This window comes from Myzus persicae, unplaced genomic scaffold, assembly GCF_001856785.1.
Source record: "Myzus persicae strain clone G006 unplaced genomic scaffold, MPER_G0061.0, whole genome shotgun sequence".
Taxonomy (NCBI): domain Eukaryota; kingdom Metazoa; phylum Arthropoda; class Insecta; order Hemiptera; family Aphididae; genus Myzus; species Myzus persicae.
The window spans coordinates 124,122-145,896 of record NW_019104008.1 but is presented as its reverse complement, the minus strand read 5'-3'; the positions used below and the strand labels follow the sequence as shown (position 1 = coordinate 145,896).

The window sequence follows — 21,775 nt, the reverse complement described above, 5'->3', positions numbered from 1 at the left end:
GCAGTTGGTCAGAGAAAGTTACAAATAATAACACATACCTACATAGTTTTAAGAAAGTCATATTAAAATGTTTTAAAACTCAAGTGCACATAATATTATTATGGTCGATGTCAATAAATGGTCTGTACACTCTTTACAAAATATAATAATTAATCTCGTTTCTTATTAAGTTTCCGTTAAATAGTTTTGTATAGTACCTATACATAGTGACCCGTTGAAGTGATTTTGTGTTCAAGACTTCAAGTATCCAATAAATTATACGAAATATACCTACGTAGTACGATAATATCATTTAAGAATACCACACGGTAAAATATGTTACTTAAACTGTAATAGGCTCGAACGCACGGCGTTAAGTGGACGACGATGCGGCCACGCAGTCACGTCCAAAAAAACGAAAGTGTCCGCCGCGCTTACCACGTACCTGGTATATATGGTATACATGGACGTGCCTACCTACGCATAGGTACACACTTATCTGTGTTCTTTTAGTATCGTTACCGTGAAATTCGGCTCATTGTGACTAAACGTGCATAATAATGCACCCGTGGCCAGGCAATCAGGTAGAGTAAGTAACCTACTTGTATAATCTAAATGTCAGCTGCACAGGATCAACCGCACGACCGTCTCTTCGAGGTGGATGACGTCAAGTGCCTTTGTAAAATATTATTACAGTCCCGCGAGAGCATATATATCGATATTAATATTTAATACTTTTTATCAGTCGTGTGCGGCGATGACGATTTAATGTGCGCTGACATATACCTGGTTATTTTTATCGAGGAGACGCATATTAGACGGCGGCAGTGTGGTGCAGACATAAGTCACAAGTGCATGTGTGTGTGCGCGAGTACGGGTGGTGCTAAAGGTAGACGCTATGTTTTTCGTGAACCGACTGCCCGGCGGATCGCAACCGCGGTTATTGGTGTGGTTCCAAGTGGAACGGTTGCCTCCGCCTACTTGGCTAGCCGTCGATAGCAGTTCAAGGCCGAAAAGCGCATTTCCCGTGTGAGCGCTCGATCGTCTGTATGTGTGTGTGGTGTGTGTGTGTGTGTGTGTGTGTGTGTGTGTGTGTGTGTGTGTGTGTGTGTGTGTGTGTGTGTGTCTGTGTGAGTGCACGAACACAATACTAGAAATTAGTTAGAATTTTTTTTTATGAAATACTGCTCAACGGCGACTGATTAATGATGTACGATAAAAAAAAAAAATGTAAACACCTATATAAACGAAACCGATGTTGGAAGTATATATTATTATTATATTTTTCTCTCCGGAATGTTTTCTATTCACACTTTATACGTCGACCATTACCTATGCTGCACTTGCCCCAAAAAACAATATAATAATTGAATATTAAATATATAGAAACGGCCACGAAATCATAATAAGTTGTTTTTTCTTTTGAATGTGTTTCCCCTCAACTGCAGTTTTCACTGAAAATATCGTGTGCTATAATATTATACACATCATTCTTAGTAAATCGAAATAAATGCATAATGTATAATAATATAGTGATATAAAATTGTCAAAACGACGATCGTCGTCCATTTATGTTATTTGTTTAATGTGTTTGTATTTTTATTTTTATAGGCGACGACCGTTTCAAAAATGGTGATTCATGCACATCAGCAGAATGGTGTCCTCAATTTATCACGGAGCACGTTCACTCTATGACGATCTGTGGTGTGGCCTCCACGAAGAGCATGTACCCGGTGGCTTGGAAATCCAAATACTTTTTGTTCTCTGCCGTCCTACACGTGTGCAGTTTAGACCTGGTGCTGGGTAAGTGTAACCTTGTTATTTTTTATAATGTCTGCATTTAGATTTTCTTTGATCAATGAAACTGCAGCAGCTGCTATAGTGCTATGACACAGCCGCGAAGGTTATTATAATTTAGACGCGTTGAAAATTTCGATAATAGTGCATATGACTATTATTATTATAATATTTCTTACAATTGTTTTGATTTTCATCGCTAATTTGTAAATACAATGCACATTCACCTAGGGAGCCTCTCTCGTATATAATATCAACACCGTATCATGGTGGTTTATGATCGGCGGTACAAAACGAAAAATTATTTTAACGATTAGCTTTAACGATTTGCTGTAAAACACACACATCCATCCATTTGCATTGAAGTTACAATAATAAAGACATAAAGTATCTAATGGTTTTTTTAATAATATTGCACCTCCTTGTAAGTTATAATAGTAGGTATACCTATTACAGGTACTCATTTATTTTATATTTAAACCTCAAAGTTCTTCGGAACATTTATGTTATGAATTATGAATACATTTTGAAAAAAAATATTGTTGCAATGTATAAGCCAGTTGGTATAAAAAGGTTCTTCTACAATTTGAATAGTAACTAAACATTTTATTGCAGACAGGTAGTTCTTAAAACAATACTGTACATTATATTAGGTTCCAGTTGGCCATTTTACGGATATCCCATATAATTTCAATGGTGTATAATAATATACACGGTATACTTACTAACTATACATATTTTTTTTTTGTAATTCATCATTTTTATATCGTGCTGAAGTGCTGAATTGGTAACAATACTATAAACATTCACTTTTTCATTTGACGTTTCTACATAATATCGAATAGAACATTATCAGAATCAAAACTTCACTACTGTTTTTCTTATACACAATAAAGAATTATAAAATTGTTTGATTATTAACCCATAATAAATTAGGACATTAGGTATTGTTATAATTTTTCATATAAATTTAAATTTTAGATTAATTCGTTTAAATGGAATCATACTATTATTACATTTAGCTACTTAGTAGTCACTGCGTTGACTTTTTGACTATAAAAATGCTATAAAACTACGTAGCAATTGTTGTCGACCATTTTTCATTATTATTTTACTTCTATATACAGGAAGACCATAAATGATATAAATGACTTGACCCAACGTTAAAATATTATTTCTAACCCCAGTTGACGATAGAACATAAATGATCTTAGATAAACCTTTACATAAAATAACTACGTTATTAAATGTGATAAAATAAATATGGCAGTAAGATGTTTGCTATTGAATGTTTAAAAAGTTACTCTAGCAAACGAGTTGAAAGTTGTGATTATAGAATATAAATATGATTATAATATCGGTTATTATCTATCAAATAGTAAAACAAATCAACCACCCATGACCCATAGTAATTAGATAAGTAGAAAATTATTATTTGTTTATAATATACCATCTTACTTACAATAATAATATCATGTACCTATATTATATAGGTACAATATAGTGGGTACAAAGTAAAATTAATATTTATGTCTACACCTCTCACAACAAGATAATCGGCAATTAATAGTCGACGAGTCGTCCACGCAGACACGATTGTTTAAATATATTGTATTATGCGTTTGTATAATATATTATATATTATAGGTACTTGAGCATTATGATGTTTAGTTTAGTTAAAACGATATTTATAAGATTTTTTTTTGGCCCTAGATTTAGACATTTTTCAAATGTAAAATAATATATTTCAATATGGAATAGTCGTGCAACAATAATAATAATACATTTTCAATTCACTAAAATTTATTGATAAGGAATACGATTATAAGGAAAATGTCTTCATTTTTGGTGGCTTTTACATTATATATATGAATATGCTTAACAGCACTTAAATTTTAGAAGACAAATTCTCTTTATTTATTTTAATTTATGTACTTGTAGGTACAAGTACAAATACACGAATTATAATAAATTAATAGAATAGTGTTTTCTTAGTATGCATAAAACTTTAACTATATAAAATCTCGATTAAAAAGAAATGGATGAATCAAGGAACAGTTTGAAATTGTTGACATTTTTTTACAATCAAACAGCAGTATTTTTACTGTAGTACGTACGTCTGTACACATCGTGAACTAAGAATCTAGACTTCGGTAATTTAATTATTATTGTTAGGAGGCACTGTAAAATTGTTGTTTAACGTAGCAATAGTAACCACGCGAGTCATACTTCTTAGAAGTTACATTACGCGTTTTCTCCTGACAGACGCTCCTAAAGACATATTATCATTACGCAATTACAAATGTTTGTGTTCTCGTAGCCGTGATTCCTTATTTTACGTTTCTTATATTATTATATACTACTTACTCCTTCTGCTGCTGCAGTCTGTGTAAATACCTACTAATATTTAAAAAAAAAAAAAATGAATGTGTCTCGTCTAATTTTTATTTTTTGCCATTTATTTTATACTATATACACTTCCAGACATAATATTATTATACACACACAAGCACGCAAATCAGATGACCTTGCCCGGCGCGGTGCCATTAACGGTATTCCGCCGCCACCGCAGCCGTTGGCGATTATTATTACGTTTTTAGTCAATTCCGCGTCGTCTCCTCTGACCGCCATGGCTGCTGCAGCAGTGACGTTACAAGTCAAATCCGTTTGAATGATTACTATTACTATGTAGCGAATTTTCGCCGCCCATATACGACGTTATTATTCGTCAAAACATTATCGAGAGCGATAATCAAATCGCCAACGAGCCGCGAATTTCTCTTCGTAAATTATCGATCATTATTGTAAGTACGCTGGACGACCTGATAATATGATGTTTTTAATAAATTCCCCCCCCCCCCGCGGTTGGCGCATCATCCCTTTCGCCCTTTGGTATAGCACCGGAAGTTTCCGACACTTTTTTATCGGCATGGGCATTACACGCTCCAAATGGGTTACTTGGGTAGAAACCTTTTTTTCGGTGATAAAATATATAAATAACATAATGACTACGATTTTCAAAGTAATGACGGCATGACGTAATATAATATATTATAGGTACTAACATTATAATTATATTTTATATTTGTCATTCGACATTCGACATAGTTTTCACTTTTCAACATGTTGTAGCCGTTAATAAGTATACGGCATATTCCTAATAGGTAAACATACATAAATACATACCTAATTAAGTCTGTTCAATTGTTATGTCTATAATATTTAATATTAGTATTTATATAATAATCATTCTATGCCAACATAATATACGATTTATATTTTTTGATTGAAATAACCGGTTCAAATATGTTCTATAATATATATGGTACTTACCTAAAAGGAATTTCTGTTATCTCGTCTGTTCTCAAATATATAATCTGCAGATGCAGAAAACTTATAAACAATTTTTCTTTGTTACCTAATGCATAACATTTCTAACGAATAACACCCACAGTGATTATTATTTTGTTTTCCTACACAGTTTTTTACATATTAAATTTTAATTTTTTCTACATGTGGAAATGTTGAAAAAAAATACTTCCATGAAGTGCGTAATGTATAAAGTTTAATTCCCATATTTGGCATAATCATTAACCCAGATTTAGGTACAAAAAATACTATGTAAAAGTGTATAATTGAGTTTTTGGGTATTTCAAAATGAATAGTTGTCGTTTAACACAAATAATGATTCTGTAGTAATTTAAAACTAGAAAACACGTACTTATAGGTACTCTGTGTTATATTTTAACGTTTTAATTAATCAATTTTATCCTGAGTGGTAGTTACCTACTTATATTTGATGAAATATTATAACCTACGTCGAAGAAAATTAAACTAAATTATTACCTACCTACCAATGTTATCCTCGTCTATTATTTTTCTAACCTTTACGACTGCATATAGGTATCTATAATGCTAGAAGTAGTGATCAGCCATCGAAGGTGAAATCCGCCGCGGATTACTGTTAGTGTATAATATTATAAACTATGTACATCGGGAACTTTTAGTTTTTATTGCAAACGAATTCCATTAAGTCGATGCAATTTAATTGTTATGTTCGCTTCTATATCGAGAGCTATAACGCCGTTTAGAATTCCAATTGTTAATGCGCATGTTATGGTTAAAAGATTTCACTGTCATAGATCATATACTGTATGTATATTATCATTGTGGTATTTGAAATACGTGCAATTGTGTTTGTGAAATCTGCGAACTGCCTTAAAAAGTTAGATGAGTGAATCAAAAAATATCGGTAACAGAAAAATGTGTTATTAATGTTTAAACGAAGGATGGACATAATAATATAATTGACATGTACCTATAATATGTTTTTAATCACGTAAAAGAATTTTGCGAAAAATGAATTCATATTTTCGATTTTTGTTACGGTATGATAAAAATCTCTATAGAACAACTTAATATAATTTTTGATTTAGAAACACGACATGTCTGTTCCATACGATTTGTACTACTATATAATAATACGCAAGTATGGAATAAAAATAAGAAATCACAAAAATCGTATTAGTAGTAGTTTAGCTTACAGTTTATTTTTGGGGCGTTTCAAATCATTCGAGGAAACTTGAGAATCTAGACACGAATATAAATAAACAATATGAGTTGACATTTTCATTTGCTTGACAGTGATGATTCATCAAAAATTAACTTAAGATAATTCTATCATCACGTGTCTAGAAAAATCGAGTGTTAATCTTGGAAAAAGTATAGAATTGGTTGAAAATGTTGAAAATAAATTGAGTGAAGGAGGACGAGGTATTGGATTTGCTAAAGTTAAGCTATCGGAAGTATTATCAAAAAATCCCAGATTATCACAAATAAAACAATTGCTTGGAATTATAAAAGGAGAAACGACGATGAAGACCTTGCAGAGTTGTCAACAGAAAATATTTCTTGTTTTAAATACGCACCCATTGTGTCAGCAGGTGTGAAAATAAGTTTTTTGAAATACAGGGTGATGCTACGTGGCAATCGTAAAACTTTTCTATTTGAAAATTTAAAATAACATTTTATCACATCATGTTGGTACTCGTTCAATAATTAGTACACATTTTTATGCTGTATACACATTTGAAAAACTGATACTTAAACTGTATTTTTTTGTACTCAATATTATATTTTTTAAATTTCTTTAAATGTTTGGTTTTTTCAACACAAAATACGTTTCTGTGAATTTTTGAGTGCATAAATATGTGCACATTTAACAATTATTTTTGCATAAAAATCCGGGCCCTAGTAATGAATATATTTTTAAAACATCAAACTTATTGAAAACCCTCAAAACACCTAAAAAGTATTTTTATGATAAAATAAAAAAATATAATATACGAATGTTTCTCATTATGACATTTCTCAAATCATTTAAGATTATTACACCTATTAATTAATGACAATATAATAATAATCATATTTTATATTATTAATATAGTTCTTCTTCTCCAGTTATTATAGTATGTTGTATGCCGTATGCGCCTACATATAATTATTGGTATTGTTATTATATTTAATATTTATATAATTATGTATACGTTGGCCACATTTTATTTCGTAAAAAGGAAACAACACACCTACTAACTATGATAAACAGGTAAGTTGAATTACATGGATTTTGGGATTTAAAACGATAATACCTATATTTACATTTAATCTCTGACAAATTTAGTCTCCGCAAAATATTTTTTTCTCCATTAGGTTACTACCTATACCAAGTGTTAATAATGAATTTTAAAATTATAAACGAATAATTTGTTACCGTGAGCAACATTCTTGTTTTTTTTTCACGTTTACATTAATAGAAGCTTATTTATTGCGTATATAAATCATTAGTGTCTCTGTAAGGAAAACATGTCTGTGCGCGCAATAAAGCACCTAACACTCACTGACGCTTTTTGTGGTAACCACAATACGCGTTTAGTGTTTCATATATATTTTGTTAATAACGATTCGCATATTCAAAAGGTTTTTACGATTAATAATTCTTTTTTTCGCCATTCACGTGATGTCTTATCGAACAATAGATATATGACGAATATAGTGTCAACGCCGTCTGGCTTGCCAGACACATTAATTTTTCATATTTAATCCCATTTGCTGTTTTGACGGACGACCCGGGTATAACTATGTAACTACCTACCTATAAAAGTGTAAACATGATTTTTTTATTAGATAAGATTTATTTTTTTAACGTCTCTTTAAAAACGGAACCGCAATTAATATTAAAAGTTCATATAAAATGATTATCTTTTTTCGGAATGTTGCTTTTATATCCACAAACGTCCCACAGTCGATTATTTTTCATGCTTAACTATTAAAATTAAAATTATTATTGTCCACTCATTATTTTAGGAGCTCGATGTTAGTTTTTTTTTAAATTAATTTGTGGAATATCTCCAAAAAATTATTTAACTATGAATTCAATTTATTTCATGATAAATTAAAAACGTGTTGTGTTTTTATGATTTAAGCATAAAATATTTAACATAATATTTTAAAGTCCATCATAAATGAATTTTTTGTGTCAATAAAAACCTTGCCGAATCAACCTACTTAACCTAATCAAGTAAATTATCATCAAAGCTTGGTATTGAACCAAACATTCTTACATGATTGTATTAATAATACTTATTATATTAATTTAGTTTTAGACTTATAGTGTTCAGTGATTACCTATATCAGTATGATATATAATTTATATATTTTGTTTATTATATTATTTTGAATAGCCAATAGGTAAATTGTAAAATAACACTGTACAATTTATAAATTATTTCTATATAAGGCGATATTTCAAAACACGCATAAATTATGATAATTTGTTTTGGTCATCTAATATATTACAGATTGTGTATCGAGTTACAGTCAATATATACAATAATTTACAAATAAGTGGAAATTTACAAACATATTTATGTTTTCACTCATAAATTCGCTATTTAATACAAGAATATATTTAAAGTTTAACCTGAATATGACGAATACGGGATTATACTATTTTGAAGCACTACAACATAATTATATCGAGTGATTATTTAAACAATCTCAATATTTTAAAAACCATTAATGTTTTTAAAAATATTATATTTTTTTTATACTTGAATTCATTACTACAATCGTTATTATTTTTAAAATGTTTACTATTTTGTTCTTAAGCAGAGGATTACTTTTTCGTAATTTATTTGTATAAAAAAAAAATTTTCTAATAAGTAGTTAATTAGTTGTATACCCTATAACTTATTTTAAGTATTAAGAGTTTAGATAAGTGGTCCAACATTTTACTGGGACCCATGACAACACTATTCTATTCATCAGGACTTACAACATTCAAAATATGACTTTAAATGTTAATTAATATTAAAATACTTAGGTATACCTAGGTAAATTAACCAAACATTTTGATTTGTATACATAACAATTCTTTGAAAATAAGCTATTTCGGAATTTGATACAAAAATGTGTGTTTATTCAAAAAAGTAAATAGCTTAAAAAATCATAACAATAAAAATAGTTTAGTTATGATTTGAAACGATGTAAAAAAATATTTTCTAAAACGTTAATGATTTAGGGATGAAGACTGTTAACTTCTAAAGAAATATTAATGACAACATATGAACAATTTTTGTAACAATAGTTAAGATATAATTTATCATTAAAATATTAATTATTTAAATACAATTTATTACTACCTATTCTATCAACTTTGACAAAATATACTTAGAAATCATATAAATTTAATAAAAAAACTAAGATTTAGAATTTATTTAATACAATTTCAAAAATATAATTGATCGACGTTTTTAGAAGACATTGTCACAAGGAAATATTACATGTCTACATAGGTATAATATACTATTAACATGTTAGGTGCAAAAGTTTTTCAAAAAGTAATTTAGCAGGCTAATAAATTAAAAATACATAAAAATTATATAAAAATATTGAATCGCTTGCAAGTTATGATATGCTATATTCGCGTATGCATGTGAAAAATATTTAAAAAATATAAAAATAAGAATATTTTTGAATATAATTTCAAAAATTAATTTAGTTGGCCAAGGAATAGGTACTAATAATATCATATCTATATTATATTGATCAATTATTTCGCGTTTGAAGGCAAATATAATATCCGAGTATCCGACACATTGTACCTACACATAAAATGTACATAATATTAAATAGAAGTCTGTCGTTTAACTCTCGGAAGTTATAATGATGTGCCATATGCCTATATATGTGAACCTACCTAGTCGTTATGCGATAAAAACAACCGTCCAATGGTGATAGTATAGATATTATATGGAAAAATATCTTCGGGCGAAGGTTTATTTGCATCAAGGTCGTGGTTGCATTATATTATCGAAGCTAAAACGGTGCCGAGAACAATAGATCCGACGCAGACGCTCGAAGACATCAATGAAGAGAGGTGTATCAGACGTAGAGGATCCGTCTAGCCAAAGTCAACTCTGCGGTATGTTAACTTCGCAGCGGGGAGACGCGCCCAACAAAAAAACCATGTTATCATTGTAAGACGTCGTGTGACGAACATTTTACCGGAAACGATTCATCTCTTGTTCACGACGATTACACACATTTTACTTGCCCAAACTCTGAGACTAACCAAAAGCATTATATTAATGTGTTTCATCAACATGACGTGTATATAGCCCTATATATATATAGGCGTCTATTATATGCATGACCATTTTATACCAAGAAACAGTATTTTTATCAGTTAATCGGTGTTTTTGAAAAACATTTTTTTTACATAATTTGTATCCGTTACACACGGCATTTGGGGGAAAAAAATAATTACGATAAAATGACCGTCCTGTATACACGAAAATATATGATATAGTATATTTTTCTACAGGGTTTATGATATTTTATTCACTCGCAGACCGTGCTCACATGCCCGACTAATGCTATTTTACAATATTTTCGTAAATCGGATATCAATCATTTACATAAAACCACAAAAGTGCATAACGTTTCATAAAAACCACCCTATTTAAAATAAATGACAGCTCTAGAATTTAATCAGTACATTACTATTTTTGTATTAGAGTATTTTTCAAAAATATTTTTGGATCAATATAGGTAAGTCGTAGGTACATACACTTACTAAAAAATGCTTTTTAAAAAATGTCCCATGTTTAACTGTTTAAGCAAAATATCCAAAAGAATGGTTCAAATACTTAAAATAAAAATTTTTTTTTACTATTTATTGCATGGTAAAAATTTAAAATGTGTATAATAGTCTATTATGACACAAATAAAGTCAAAACATTACACTTTTCTCAAATGGTTATTTTACTTTGATCGTTATAACAAAAGCAAATAGTTCATTATTTTTTTTCATTTTAAACTCAAATTTCAAGTCCACATATTTTATCATATAAGTCGTTTTTGTTATATTTTTTCTATTTATGATTTGTAAAATAAAGTTAGGATATCTTAATAAATTATACATCCATTAAAAAAATACAATTCTTATAATTTTCAAACATAATTGAAAGAAAAAAAAAACGTATTTTTTTATTCTACAAAAATTTAAATTTGTGTATTTCGTCTCTTTCTATAATATGAACGATTTATTACATAAGATATATGGTACCGCATAATAATAGGTATATAATCGAACTAAACACGTGGAAAATAAATGTCACTGTTAAACAAATTATACGCTTCAGTTAATTTATTTTAACGTTTTACACAATATATAACTACCTTTCGTGGTATGGAACATCTTTATGTAAAACTTGGTCATATGTTATTAAAGTATACCTATGCTATTATTTTTTTCACGTATATTAACATTAAAAATAATTAATGGTGAATACTAATTGTTTAGACCTTGATGTAACGACTGTACTATTTAATGTCATTTTAAAATCCAATAATTTTATAAATATAACACTATATAACCATTAAGAGTAAAACCTGTGTTTTCAGGTGAATTATAATTTACGAGGATTATTTTTATGTACACGTCTGAGCATACAAACGAAAAACATTTCATGTACCTATAGGATATAAAAATAAATCATTCTTTTTAGACAATTAAAAGTTTATTCTTTAGAATTTATATTGAATATTATTATGGTTAATTGATTTTTTTTTATTTTAAAAAGCATTCACTAAGAATGTCACACTTACAAAATATTATATTTCACACATAAAAATATAATGACGTGCATTTAAAAAAGTATAGTTTTTTTATGATAAACATTAACAGTGTCAAACAATATTTATTTCAAACATTACATTTTAATTTTATAATAATATAACACATTTCTATCGATAATAAACAATAATTATTAAAAACATTCTCCGTTGATGTTCTTAATAATTAAATTATTATATTATAATTTAATGGAAACTTCGTGCATGATATTGTTATGTATTCGTTTATGAATTCATCAACTATTTATCTTTATAACCTCCAAAACGTATTAATAATAAATCATAAGATAAATAATAATTTTAATAGTTATCGTATATTAAACTTCACTATATTGTATAGTCTATAAATCATAGTTGTTATATAAATAAATTGTACATTAAAATTAAATTTAAAAATATCAAATAAGTTGGTAATTAAAGACATATCATATTATACAAACACATAATTCGGAGCTAAATTTGACAATTAAAAATAAATTAGCAAGAGTTATAATAGTAACAATAAATAACCAATTGTGAATAATATTTTTTCGGCATCATTTTGATACACATTACGTCTTTCGAACGAATATTAGGCACTATTAGGCAGATTATCTTGTATTAGGTATCTATTTTTTTCACCTTTTTAATTTTTTTACATCGTTACCTTGGGTTTAAAATAATAGCATAACTTTAAGATATGTATTTCAGTTTCTTCAAGCATGATAAGATAAATATAATTTGGTATGGCTTCGTTGACGATCAGACAATTTAAAGCCACTGAGTATAACCGAGTAGAGAATCGGACCTATACGCATAATATGCCTACTTGACGGCCAGTCAATCAAAGGACGCATGTCCTACCTACCCACCTACCTACTTACCTATACACCTACCTTTTTTGTTTTTTTTTTTTTGTTTTTGGGTTTACGAAGAACCTGGAGGGAAGTACTTTCGTATAACTTCATCCAGATCTCCATCGTTTATTGAAAAAAACAGTAACGACTTAAATTGTTCGGTAGCAGGTACAGTACCGCTACATGCGACTTTACAAGAAACAAAATAATACAACGTTGAAATATCTACCTACCAAGTACCTACATAAATGGCTTGAATATAAATCTAATTCCTGGTGTTAACTCATCTGCTTTCGGACCTGGAGCAGACGCCCACTAATCACGAATCACTACATGTATATTATATAAAAGGGTACATTAACTTTTACCGATAACAGCTGCAGTATTGCAGTCTCCAGCGTGATCCGCTATCGTCCTGAGTGGAGCTACTTACTGGCGAGGCTAAACGTATTTTAATATCTCATTTTCCTGTCTGCGGCCGTAAGTACCCGCGGCGAGGCGTCTCGATTATTACATAACTGCCGCAGCTTGTTTCACTCGTCAACCCGACAACCCCGCACCCGCAATGGTGGCGTGGGTAGGTGTTTAAAATTAAATTTAAAATAATTCATAGTATTATTGTCGTCGTCTCGTCGTCGTACATTTGATTTTGATAGCCTTCGTAAATGCGCGACGGAGAACGCCACAGGCCGTTGGCCGCTTTTACAGCCGATGATATAGTAGTATAATAATATAATACTTATAGTAAATATTTACTGAATATTTACTGAGAGGAAACACGACGTCAAAACATTCGTTATGGGACCACCTCCACTAGAACTTCGGTCTGTCTATATAGGCAATAGACACGATATTACAGTACGATTATGCGTAGGATAGTTGCAAAAGTTTTGCCCGGTACCTATACTCGTCACACGGCATAAATATTTTGTTATTGAAGCAACTAAATGAGGCGTTTCGTCAACGTCGTTATTTAGCGGGCAGCAATGACGACTGCATCATTAAATGCAACTGAAAATAAATTGTCTAATAATTACTGTTTTTTCTTAAATTTTAAATTATTCGACTTTGTGTGATTGAAGAAATCTATATATCGCCGTAGTGGTTAGTTTAACACAATATTATATTATATCCATTTGTTTATTTATTTATTTCAGAATAACGCCAAAAAGGCAATCAGTACAGTATAAGAAAAAAAAAACAAAAAATATAGGTAAATAGGTAATATAATAGAAGTTAATAGAATTACACTTCATTATAATATTTGAAAAAATGTTGGTCTCAATTTTGCTTTAGAATCATAAAAGAAATCGAATCATTTTATCTCAGTGGAAAAGGATAATATAATCTATTGAGTGGTGACTTAAGCCTATAAATACCACGGTGCGTCCGAGTATATAACAAGGTATAGCGTGATGGAGGGAAAACTTTGAGAAAGATGTCGCAAGCATAATCATTACATATTGTTCAAAGTGAGTTTCAATAGGCTTGGAACAATACTATAATTGTCATTAAATTTAACACCTGGGTTGTGTGTAAGATAATATGTTGGTGCACGGTGCATCGATGTCTTAATATTTAATAGAATTAATTCACACGGAATTCGGAAAGCTTTATATTTTTTTAGCATACTAGCTAAGTACCCCCCTGCTCTGACCGAGTGAAGTTTTTTTTTTGGCCGAATCCTAATTAGCATACGCTATAATATAGGTGTATCTCGGTTTCAGTGTATCTCAGTTTTAATGTGCCTCAGTCCACGGAAAAATCAGCGTCAGTGTAAACTGCCTTTATTAAATAGTTTTACATAGAATGTCCTACGGATGGGCAACCGCAAGTCGCGAATTGGATTTAGCACTTGGTATATTTTTTAACGTAGTTCAAACTACTTACGTACCCTCTGAACTTTTCTGATATCATTAAAAACAATCTCTGAGGTTTTCGTCAAATTCAGTTAAGTAATTTTTGAGTATAAAACTGCACTAACATACATTTGATTTTAATAGATAATATAGATTCTTTAATCGAGGACACGTATACTCGACGATTGGATTCATGTTGTACCTACCTGATCAGTTCGAGTAACCAATATCAACCATTTGTCCATTTATAAACAAAAAAAGTTTCAATTTCCACCGTCAATCTCAAGATCCCTGTTTGAGCACCTTTTTAAAATGAAAATATTGGAAAAATCTTTCTTGTCGCACATCTAGATCATTAGAAGAAACACTATTCCAAATTTCAAGTCCTTACGTTTTGTAGTTATTTGAGGTGTAGAGATGAGTGAATTGGTTGTAGGCATCGCGATTAATGATTCGTTTGAACATTTAATTATTAGGTATGCGTTTGGTTTTCTTTTTGAGAAACTTCAGTAGCATATTATAAACCATTATATTATTTATGTTTTGTTGTCTTTCCGTCTTACAAGTGCGTAATACACCAAAATATCAGATCACTTTTTAGCTTAGAAAATTTGAGTGAATAGACCTATTATGAAACTCGATGCTAAGAACATCAACTGTGTTTACATGTATTTTAATAATGTTAATTCAGTTTTTAAATGAGTTATGAGCATTTTAAATTTGCCCTATATTATGTACTCAAAACTTGCTAAGAAATTGAACCGTCGTAAAAATCTCACATTCAAACACAGATAATTTTCTTACCATCAAGTTTCATAGTAGGTCTATTCACTGAAATGTTCAAACTAACGAAGCTAAACTTGATCTACCGAAAATAAATTTGCTGTATTAAGCACTTGTAAAACGGAGACAATGTCCATGCTCTTATAAAGAGGTAGTTACTGGTCATTGTAGGAACTATATAGGTGCAATGATAATTACCCAATCAATAGATATAACGGTATAGTAGCGTCCGTGTATCTATGTCCTATATATCTACGTTGTTGTGAGTGGACAAAATTGTAATACTAAAAATAAATCGTGACACGGAAACGTTGCGAACCAAAGAATTAATACAATACCAAGGATTTTGAAGGAATTTTATGCTCGTGTCGATACGCCATAATATTCTATTAATGAGACTTCGCAATGAAAGTATCGACATTTATCAACACAACTACTTAGTATTTTAATCGTATAGAAATTATATAGTAGTTTTTTTCTTTTTAATTTGTGCATTGCGAAGAACTTGAACCATTGTAACATTACAGAAGTAACCTCTACGTATATTCATTTTATATTAATTGTTATTAAAGTTTTAAATATTTTGCAAGCAAAAATATAAATTTCAATTTCAAATTAATTAATTTCTTGTTTGAGAATGTTTTTTTTTTAAATACTCAAAGCGTCTTTTTGATTTCTCAGTGTATTTAATAACTACAACACTAACTTAAATTAAATTTAGTTAACACAAAGTTAACTTTATACAGTGTCGTAATTATTATTATGTAAATATATTCTCAAGTAATTTACATTTAATTTAATTATATAGGGGTTTAACTTTAAACCTATAAAAATGATTGATTTGTTACGAATTTAAATTTAAAATTCACCCATGTAGGTAGGTATTAAGAAAAAAATAAATTCCATCTCTTTTTAACAATTACTTATATTTAGCCTTGTAATACAATGTATAGTTGACACTAATGATAACCATGGTATTGAGCATGTTCCTAAATGGAAGGAGGTCTCTATTTGCACAATTTGAATTTTTTTCATTAAATATTACTTTTAATACATTTTCACCATTTAAAATATTATTTTGTTTCGTCACCCAATACGTACTATAGTTAAAATATTGTTATTTTATACTTTTTGAGTATTTGGCTTCTTTATGTGCTGGTGAAAATTGAATTTATAAGTTTTAATCAATCGAAAAAAAAAATAAAAAGAAAGACGTTTGGTCTTTTCAAAAGAAAAATTTAAAAGGAGGTCATAAGTAGATAAGAATTGAATATGTTGTTAAGTCTGCGTTTTTTGAGTGCTGATGATAGCAACTTTTTAATCGAAAAATGTATTCGCTAAGCAAAAACGACTTTTTTGACATTAAAATATGCACACAAATGTCTAATAATTATTATTTCAAAATATTTCGATTAATTTTATAACATGCATTGACTAATTTAAAAACAAATAGTAATTGATAAATACTTTCTTTAGTTTAAATCATTTTGTAATACATTCTTGTAGTTAACTTTTTATATAATAGTATAAATCTACTATGTACATTTTAACTTACATAGTTACATATTATATATATATAGTATATAGTATATAGTATACACTCAAAATAAATAAAAATCCTCTTTTTTAAACGGTAGTGTATTTTTATTTTTTATGGTTTATATTTCTTAAAGAGTTGTCGTTCTAAGACCATTCACTTACATAAATTTAGTAGAACACTTCCACTCATCTCTACCATTATCATATATGTTTTTATAATTTATTGCCAAAAACGGAATAATATAAGTATATGGTAATTCTACCCTCTTTAGTATATTTCAGTACGATGAACTATGGTAGCTTGCCAAAATGTGGATTCTAATTTCGCTTGTTTACCTACTATTGTTGACAGTAAAACGTTTTTTCTAAAATATTATTTATGAAAATATCTCCGTGAATAGGGTCAAGTTGTTTTTAGTCGGAAACCCAGAAATTAAATATCACACAAACAGAAACTTTTAAAAGCAAACATGTCAATACAAAGTTTAACCATATAAATTAAACACAAAGAGATTAAGTGATATATTTAATACTTGCGTATAGGCGGCATTATGATATATATTTTAGTCTTATGCTATTCCTCGCATCATTCGTAATTGTATAGAAAAATAAATTACAAAAATCGCTACGTAGGTCGTAAAGTAATAATAATTCTTAACTCTGTGAACTATCTAATAAAGTAATAAATATCTTAAAATGTAATACATTTAAAATAAATTGCTTGAGGCAAATAAGTACATAAAATGTAGTACATTCTGATTTAAATTTTTTAAATTTTTTAATTGTTTTATTACCCGCACAGTCGGTCACATATATTAATCAGAACAATAAGTGAATGTGTTCCTACATATAATAATAAAATAAAGAAAATAAAGACGTGTATTCCTGTAGAACGAAGAATCCTCCCACTGGAGGAACTTTTGACACAAAAGATAAATCGCAATAATTAATTTTAAAGTTACGTGATTTAATTAAAAATGTAAAAGCAACAATCCAACTATAATGTATAAAGGCGTATAGATTTATGTATCAACTTATAAGAATTATACATTCGAATTAAGGTTTTAAAAATGAATGCACCATATATCATATCCATGTGCAATATACCTACATATATATAATAATATACTAATATATAATTATGGCTTACAGTTAAACTCAATAGATATGTATTTCACAGTGTACATATTATTGAATTTGATCGCTTATCCACAGCCATATATATTGCAGGTAAAAAAAATTAATCAGAACTTCAGCGATCATTCATTTATTAAGTACGTCTTACATAACAAATCATTTTGATTAATTTTTTTTAAATTTTGTAAAGTTTTATCACGACCATAGGCAAATTTACGAGTTAGGCCAGTAGGGCCACGGTCTGACCTAATATGCTGACTGGGTAATATTCTCACTTAACAAAATTAAAAATTAAAATTAGAAACTTAATTTGGAATTAGAATTTATAAAACATATTTATAATTTGGCCTGTTCCAATACAATTGTCTGGTTTCGCATTTCAGACTGGAACTACATGTTACTATAATTTATAATTCGAATAAAATCGGTGGTCTTCGCCCCATTGACGAGAGAGCTAGGTAGCCATATATAATCAGTTATAAAGTAAGTTTAAGTCGTCGGTATGGAAATTAGGCCTTTGATATACAAGTATGTAACTGCTTTTATGATTCGAATTATGATATGCCACGGCTATAATCGTGTGGCCATCGATTTTATCATTATTATTACTATCACACTGGTCGGCGTATAAATGCATTTAATGTTTAGGTATATTATATATACATTATACACATTAAATATAGGCAGGTTTCACGGGGTCAGGTGACCAATACAAATTATATACCCCCTGTATATAATTTGAATTAGTCACGCTGTCACGGTTATCGGTGGTCACCGTCGCGACGATGCATAATAACATTTGATACCCATGTAATTATTGTTATTAGATGCACCGGACTAATTGTGGTATAAAAATACAGTTCATCTCGATCGGTAATATCTCGATATACGTTCGATTCGTAACCACGTAGTATATATATAACATTCATTCACGTGCAAGTAATAAAACATCGGTAGATGTGAAGTGTGTGTTCTCATATAATTATGTTTTAGACATTTTTTTTTCTGTGCTTCCATTTATCCGTGCGCCGTGTTTTCGTATCTTTTCGTGTAGGAAAAAAAATCAAAACTAAAAAAAAAAAAGTTCCACCGAATTGCTCTTCTCACAAACCACTGTCGTCGTTGTACATAACATAATATATAGTTATGTGAAATCGTCGGTTTCGCGAGTCTATATATACCTATGCGAGATAATAACCACGTATACGGTATACCTGTTGCACACACCTGCAGTTATTATTTTTTTTATTATCGATTTTTATTATTTATACGAGTTTAGAATTATTGCTTTTCCATACACATATATTAAATACTAATAATATGTATATTATAACAACATATACTATGTGCACTGCAATCCTCATCTTAATTTATAAATCGTATACCTACTCGGTCCGGCGACGAAAATTGCATCTGTTGCACCCGGTGGCAATGCATAATTTTTGCTTACTTACATTTTGATATATTTATGTGTTCTTGCATTTCTTCTCGACGGGAAACATATTCACCACAAAAGCACAGCCACGGGCCATCTAGACTTACATAATATTACATACCTATAAAATATTGTAATATATAGGTACGTATATTGTGTATTTGTGTAGGTACCTACATTGTATTCTGGGGACTAAACTCAATAATTTTAAGTAGTTAGGTAACACATTTCTTCTTTTAAGGAGAACCACGTGCGAGTTATCACAAACTTGTCCGTATGCCAAACTTTAAATTTCAAACGATAATAATTGTATAGCTACCTACAGGCTGCAATTAATATTGAACAAGAATAATAAGCACATTTTCCGACATGGCGTCGGCGCGTCGCACCGTCGTTGGGTCTGTGGTTAGCGCCTTAGCGGTCTTCAATTGGGTTTAGTACAAATATATAAAATATAATATTAAGGGTACACATATTATATATATTATTTAGGGTTCTGAATTTGAAATATTTCAAAATTGAAAATTTCACTATTTTTATTAAATATTTCAATGAAGTTATGAAAAAATTGTGTTTTTCTTTGAAACGTATATTCGGTTATGGATGATTAGAAAAGATTATTGATTACGCACTGCAAATATCGATAATGAATGACTTATCAACCCAAAGTTTACGAATTCTTATGCTAATAGACAAATAGTTATAAATGAAGTACTAAAGTACCTCTAAATGGTCGTATTATACTACCGCTTCATTCTTCTTTTATCAATATTTGGGTCCTTATTGGCTATTATTCATTAATTATGTTTTAGTATTCGATACAATAAACCCACTTTTCAAAAAAATGTTCTCTTGCTTTGAATTTACGACTATTATAAACTTTTAGATATGGGAAGTGTTAGGGAACTCGTTTGGGAAGAGATTTGGCAGCGTCTTACAAGTATAATTTTGCAGGAACAAGGAGGAAAATCGAAGAATGTTGGCATAATATTATGATACACATATGTCATTCGTGATTCGACTCTTTTGATATGCGTGTAGGCACTCGGCCGCGGTCGTCCACCTACGAAGGCTATGTATGATGTACAACATGGCATGATAATTATCAAGTTATATACATAATATCATTTAAAAATGTGAAATCCCAATATAGTATATTATCATAGTATGACTCATCAATCGGAAAAAAATACTGCAAGAGTAGTGAAATAATAATTGCGATAGGTACGTAATAATATTTAGTATAAAAATTATACTCACAGAGGATTGTTATAATATCTACGCAGTGGTTATACATCATACATGTATACCTATATGAATAGGGTTCGCACATTTTTTCAGACCCTCCTCCTCCCGACTACGTGGTGACAAATAAACGCCCGCGAAGAAAAATATTGAAAATAGGCATTATCGTGAAAAGCTGTTTCGGCAGAATAAATAATAATACCTCCGTAGTTGAAGAAAAATATACTGTAAATATATTAAAATAATAATTAAGGTAAGTAATAGATGACTGTTAAACCTACGCGGCGGCTATAAAATATATAATATACCTACACATAAAATATAGAGTTTTGCAAATTTCTCCAGACACGATCACGTAAATGGTTATGCAAAGGAAATTATGGAAAATAATACTACGTCATTGTTACGAAAAGCTTTTTTGGCGAGTAACTGCAGTACCACCGTAATTACTCGCGAAACACACACATGATACCTAATATCATATTAAAATTTTCTAAATATTTATAGTTTGATATTTTGATAATAGGAATTAGTGTGTTAATATTAATCTTATCGCTTCGAGGAAAATACTTAAACGTACTTGTCGTCATACTTGTACAACTCTATCAATTCCTAGGTTTTAAAATATTTTTTATTTTGTATTTCACGCCAATGAATTTAGCTTGCCTACAAATAAAATAAGCGTGTTCGGCAGCGTTATTGTTGGACACTAATCTTTCAGTGTACTGCAAATGTCCAAATTTTCATCAAAAATATGTTGGTTTGTTGTAATTATAATAATTACGTGACGATATTCACTTGGCCAAAATGTATCTGTCTTAAAAATATTTCAAGTATTAGCAATATCGTGGGAAATAACGTTAAAAAAAAAAGAATACGATAAACATAATAATGTTTAAACACTTACTGAAATATGTACAAAATCCCGTATTATTATGTTCATATACTTACAAATATAATACTGGTAA

At 29.6% G+C, this 21,775-nt stretch overlaps 1 protein-coding gene across 6 annotated transcripts in view; it reads left to right on the top strand.

Moving 5' to 3' along the window:
- Positions 1–21,775, top strand: part of LOC111037517 (follistatin-A) — a 92,710-nt gene that overhangs the window by 37,185 nt on the left and 33,750 nt on the right. For 2 of the 6 annotated variants that reach the window (XM_022320145.1, XM_022320144.1), the window contains exon 2: positions 1,591–1,782. In XM_022320145.1, the coding sequence (XP_022175837.1) occupies positions 1,671–1,782 (112 nt within the window). In that variant the 5' untranslated portion in view covers positions 1,591–1,670. The other 4 variants (XM_022320143.1, XM_022320142.1, XM_022320141.1 and 1 more) reach the window with 4 other exon arrangements.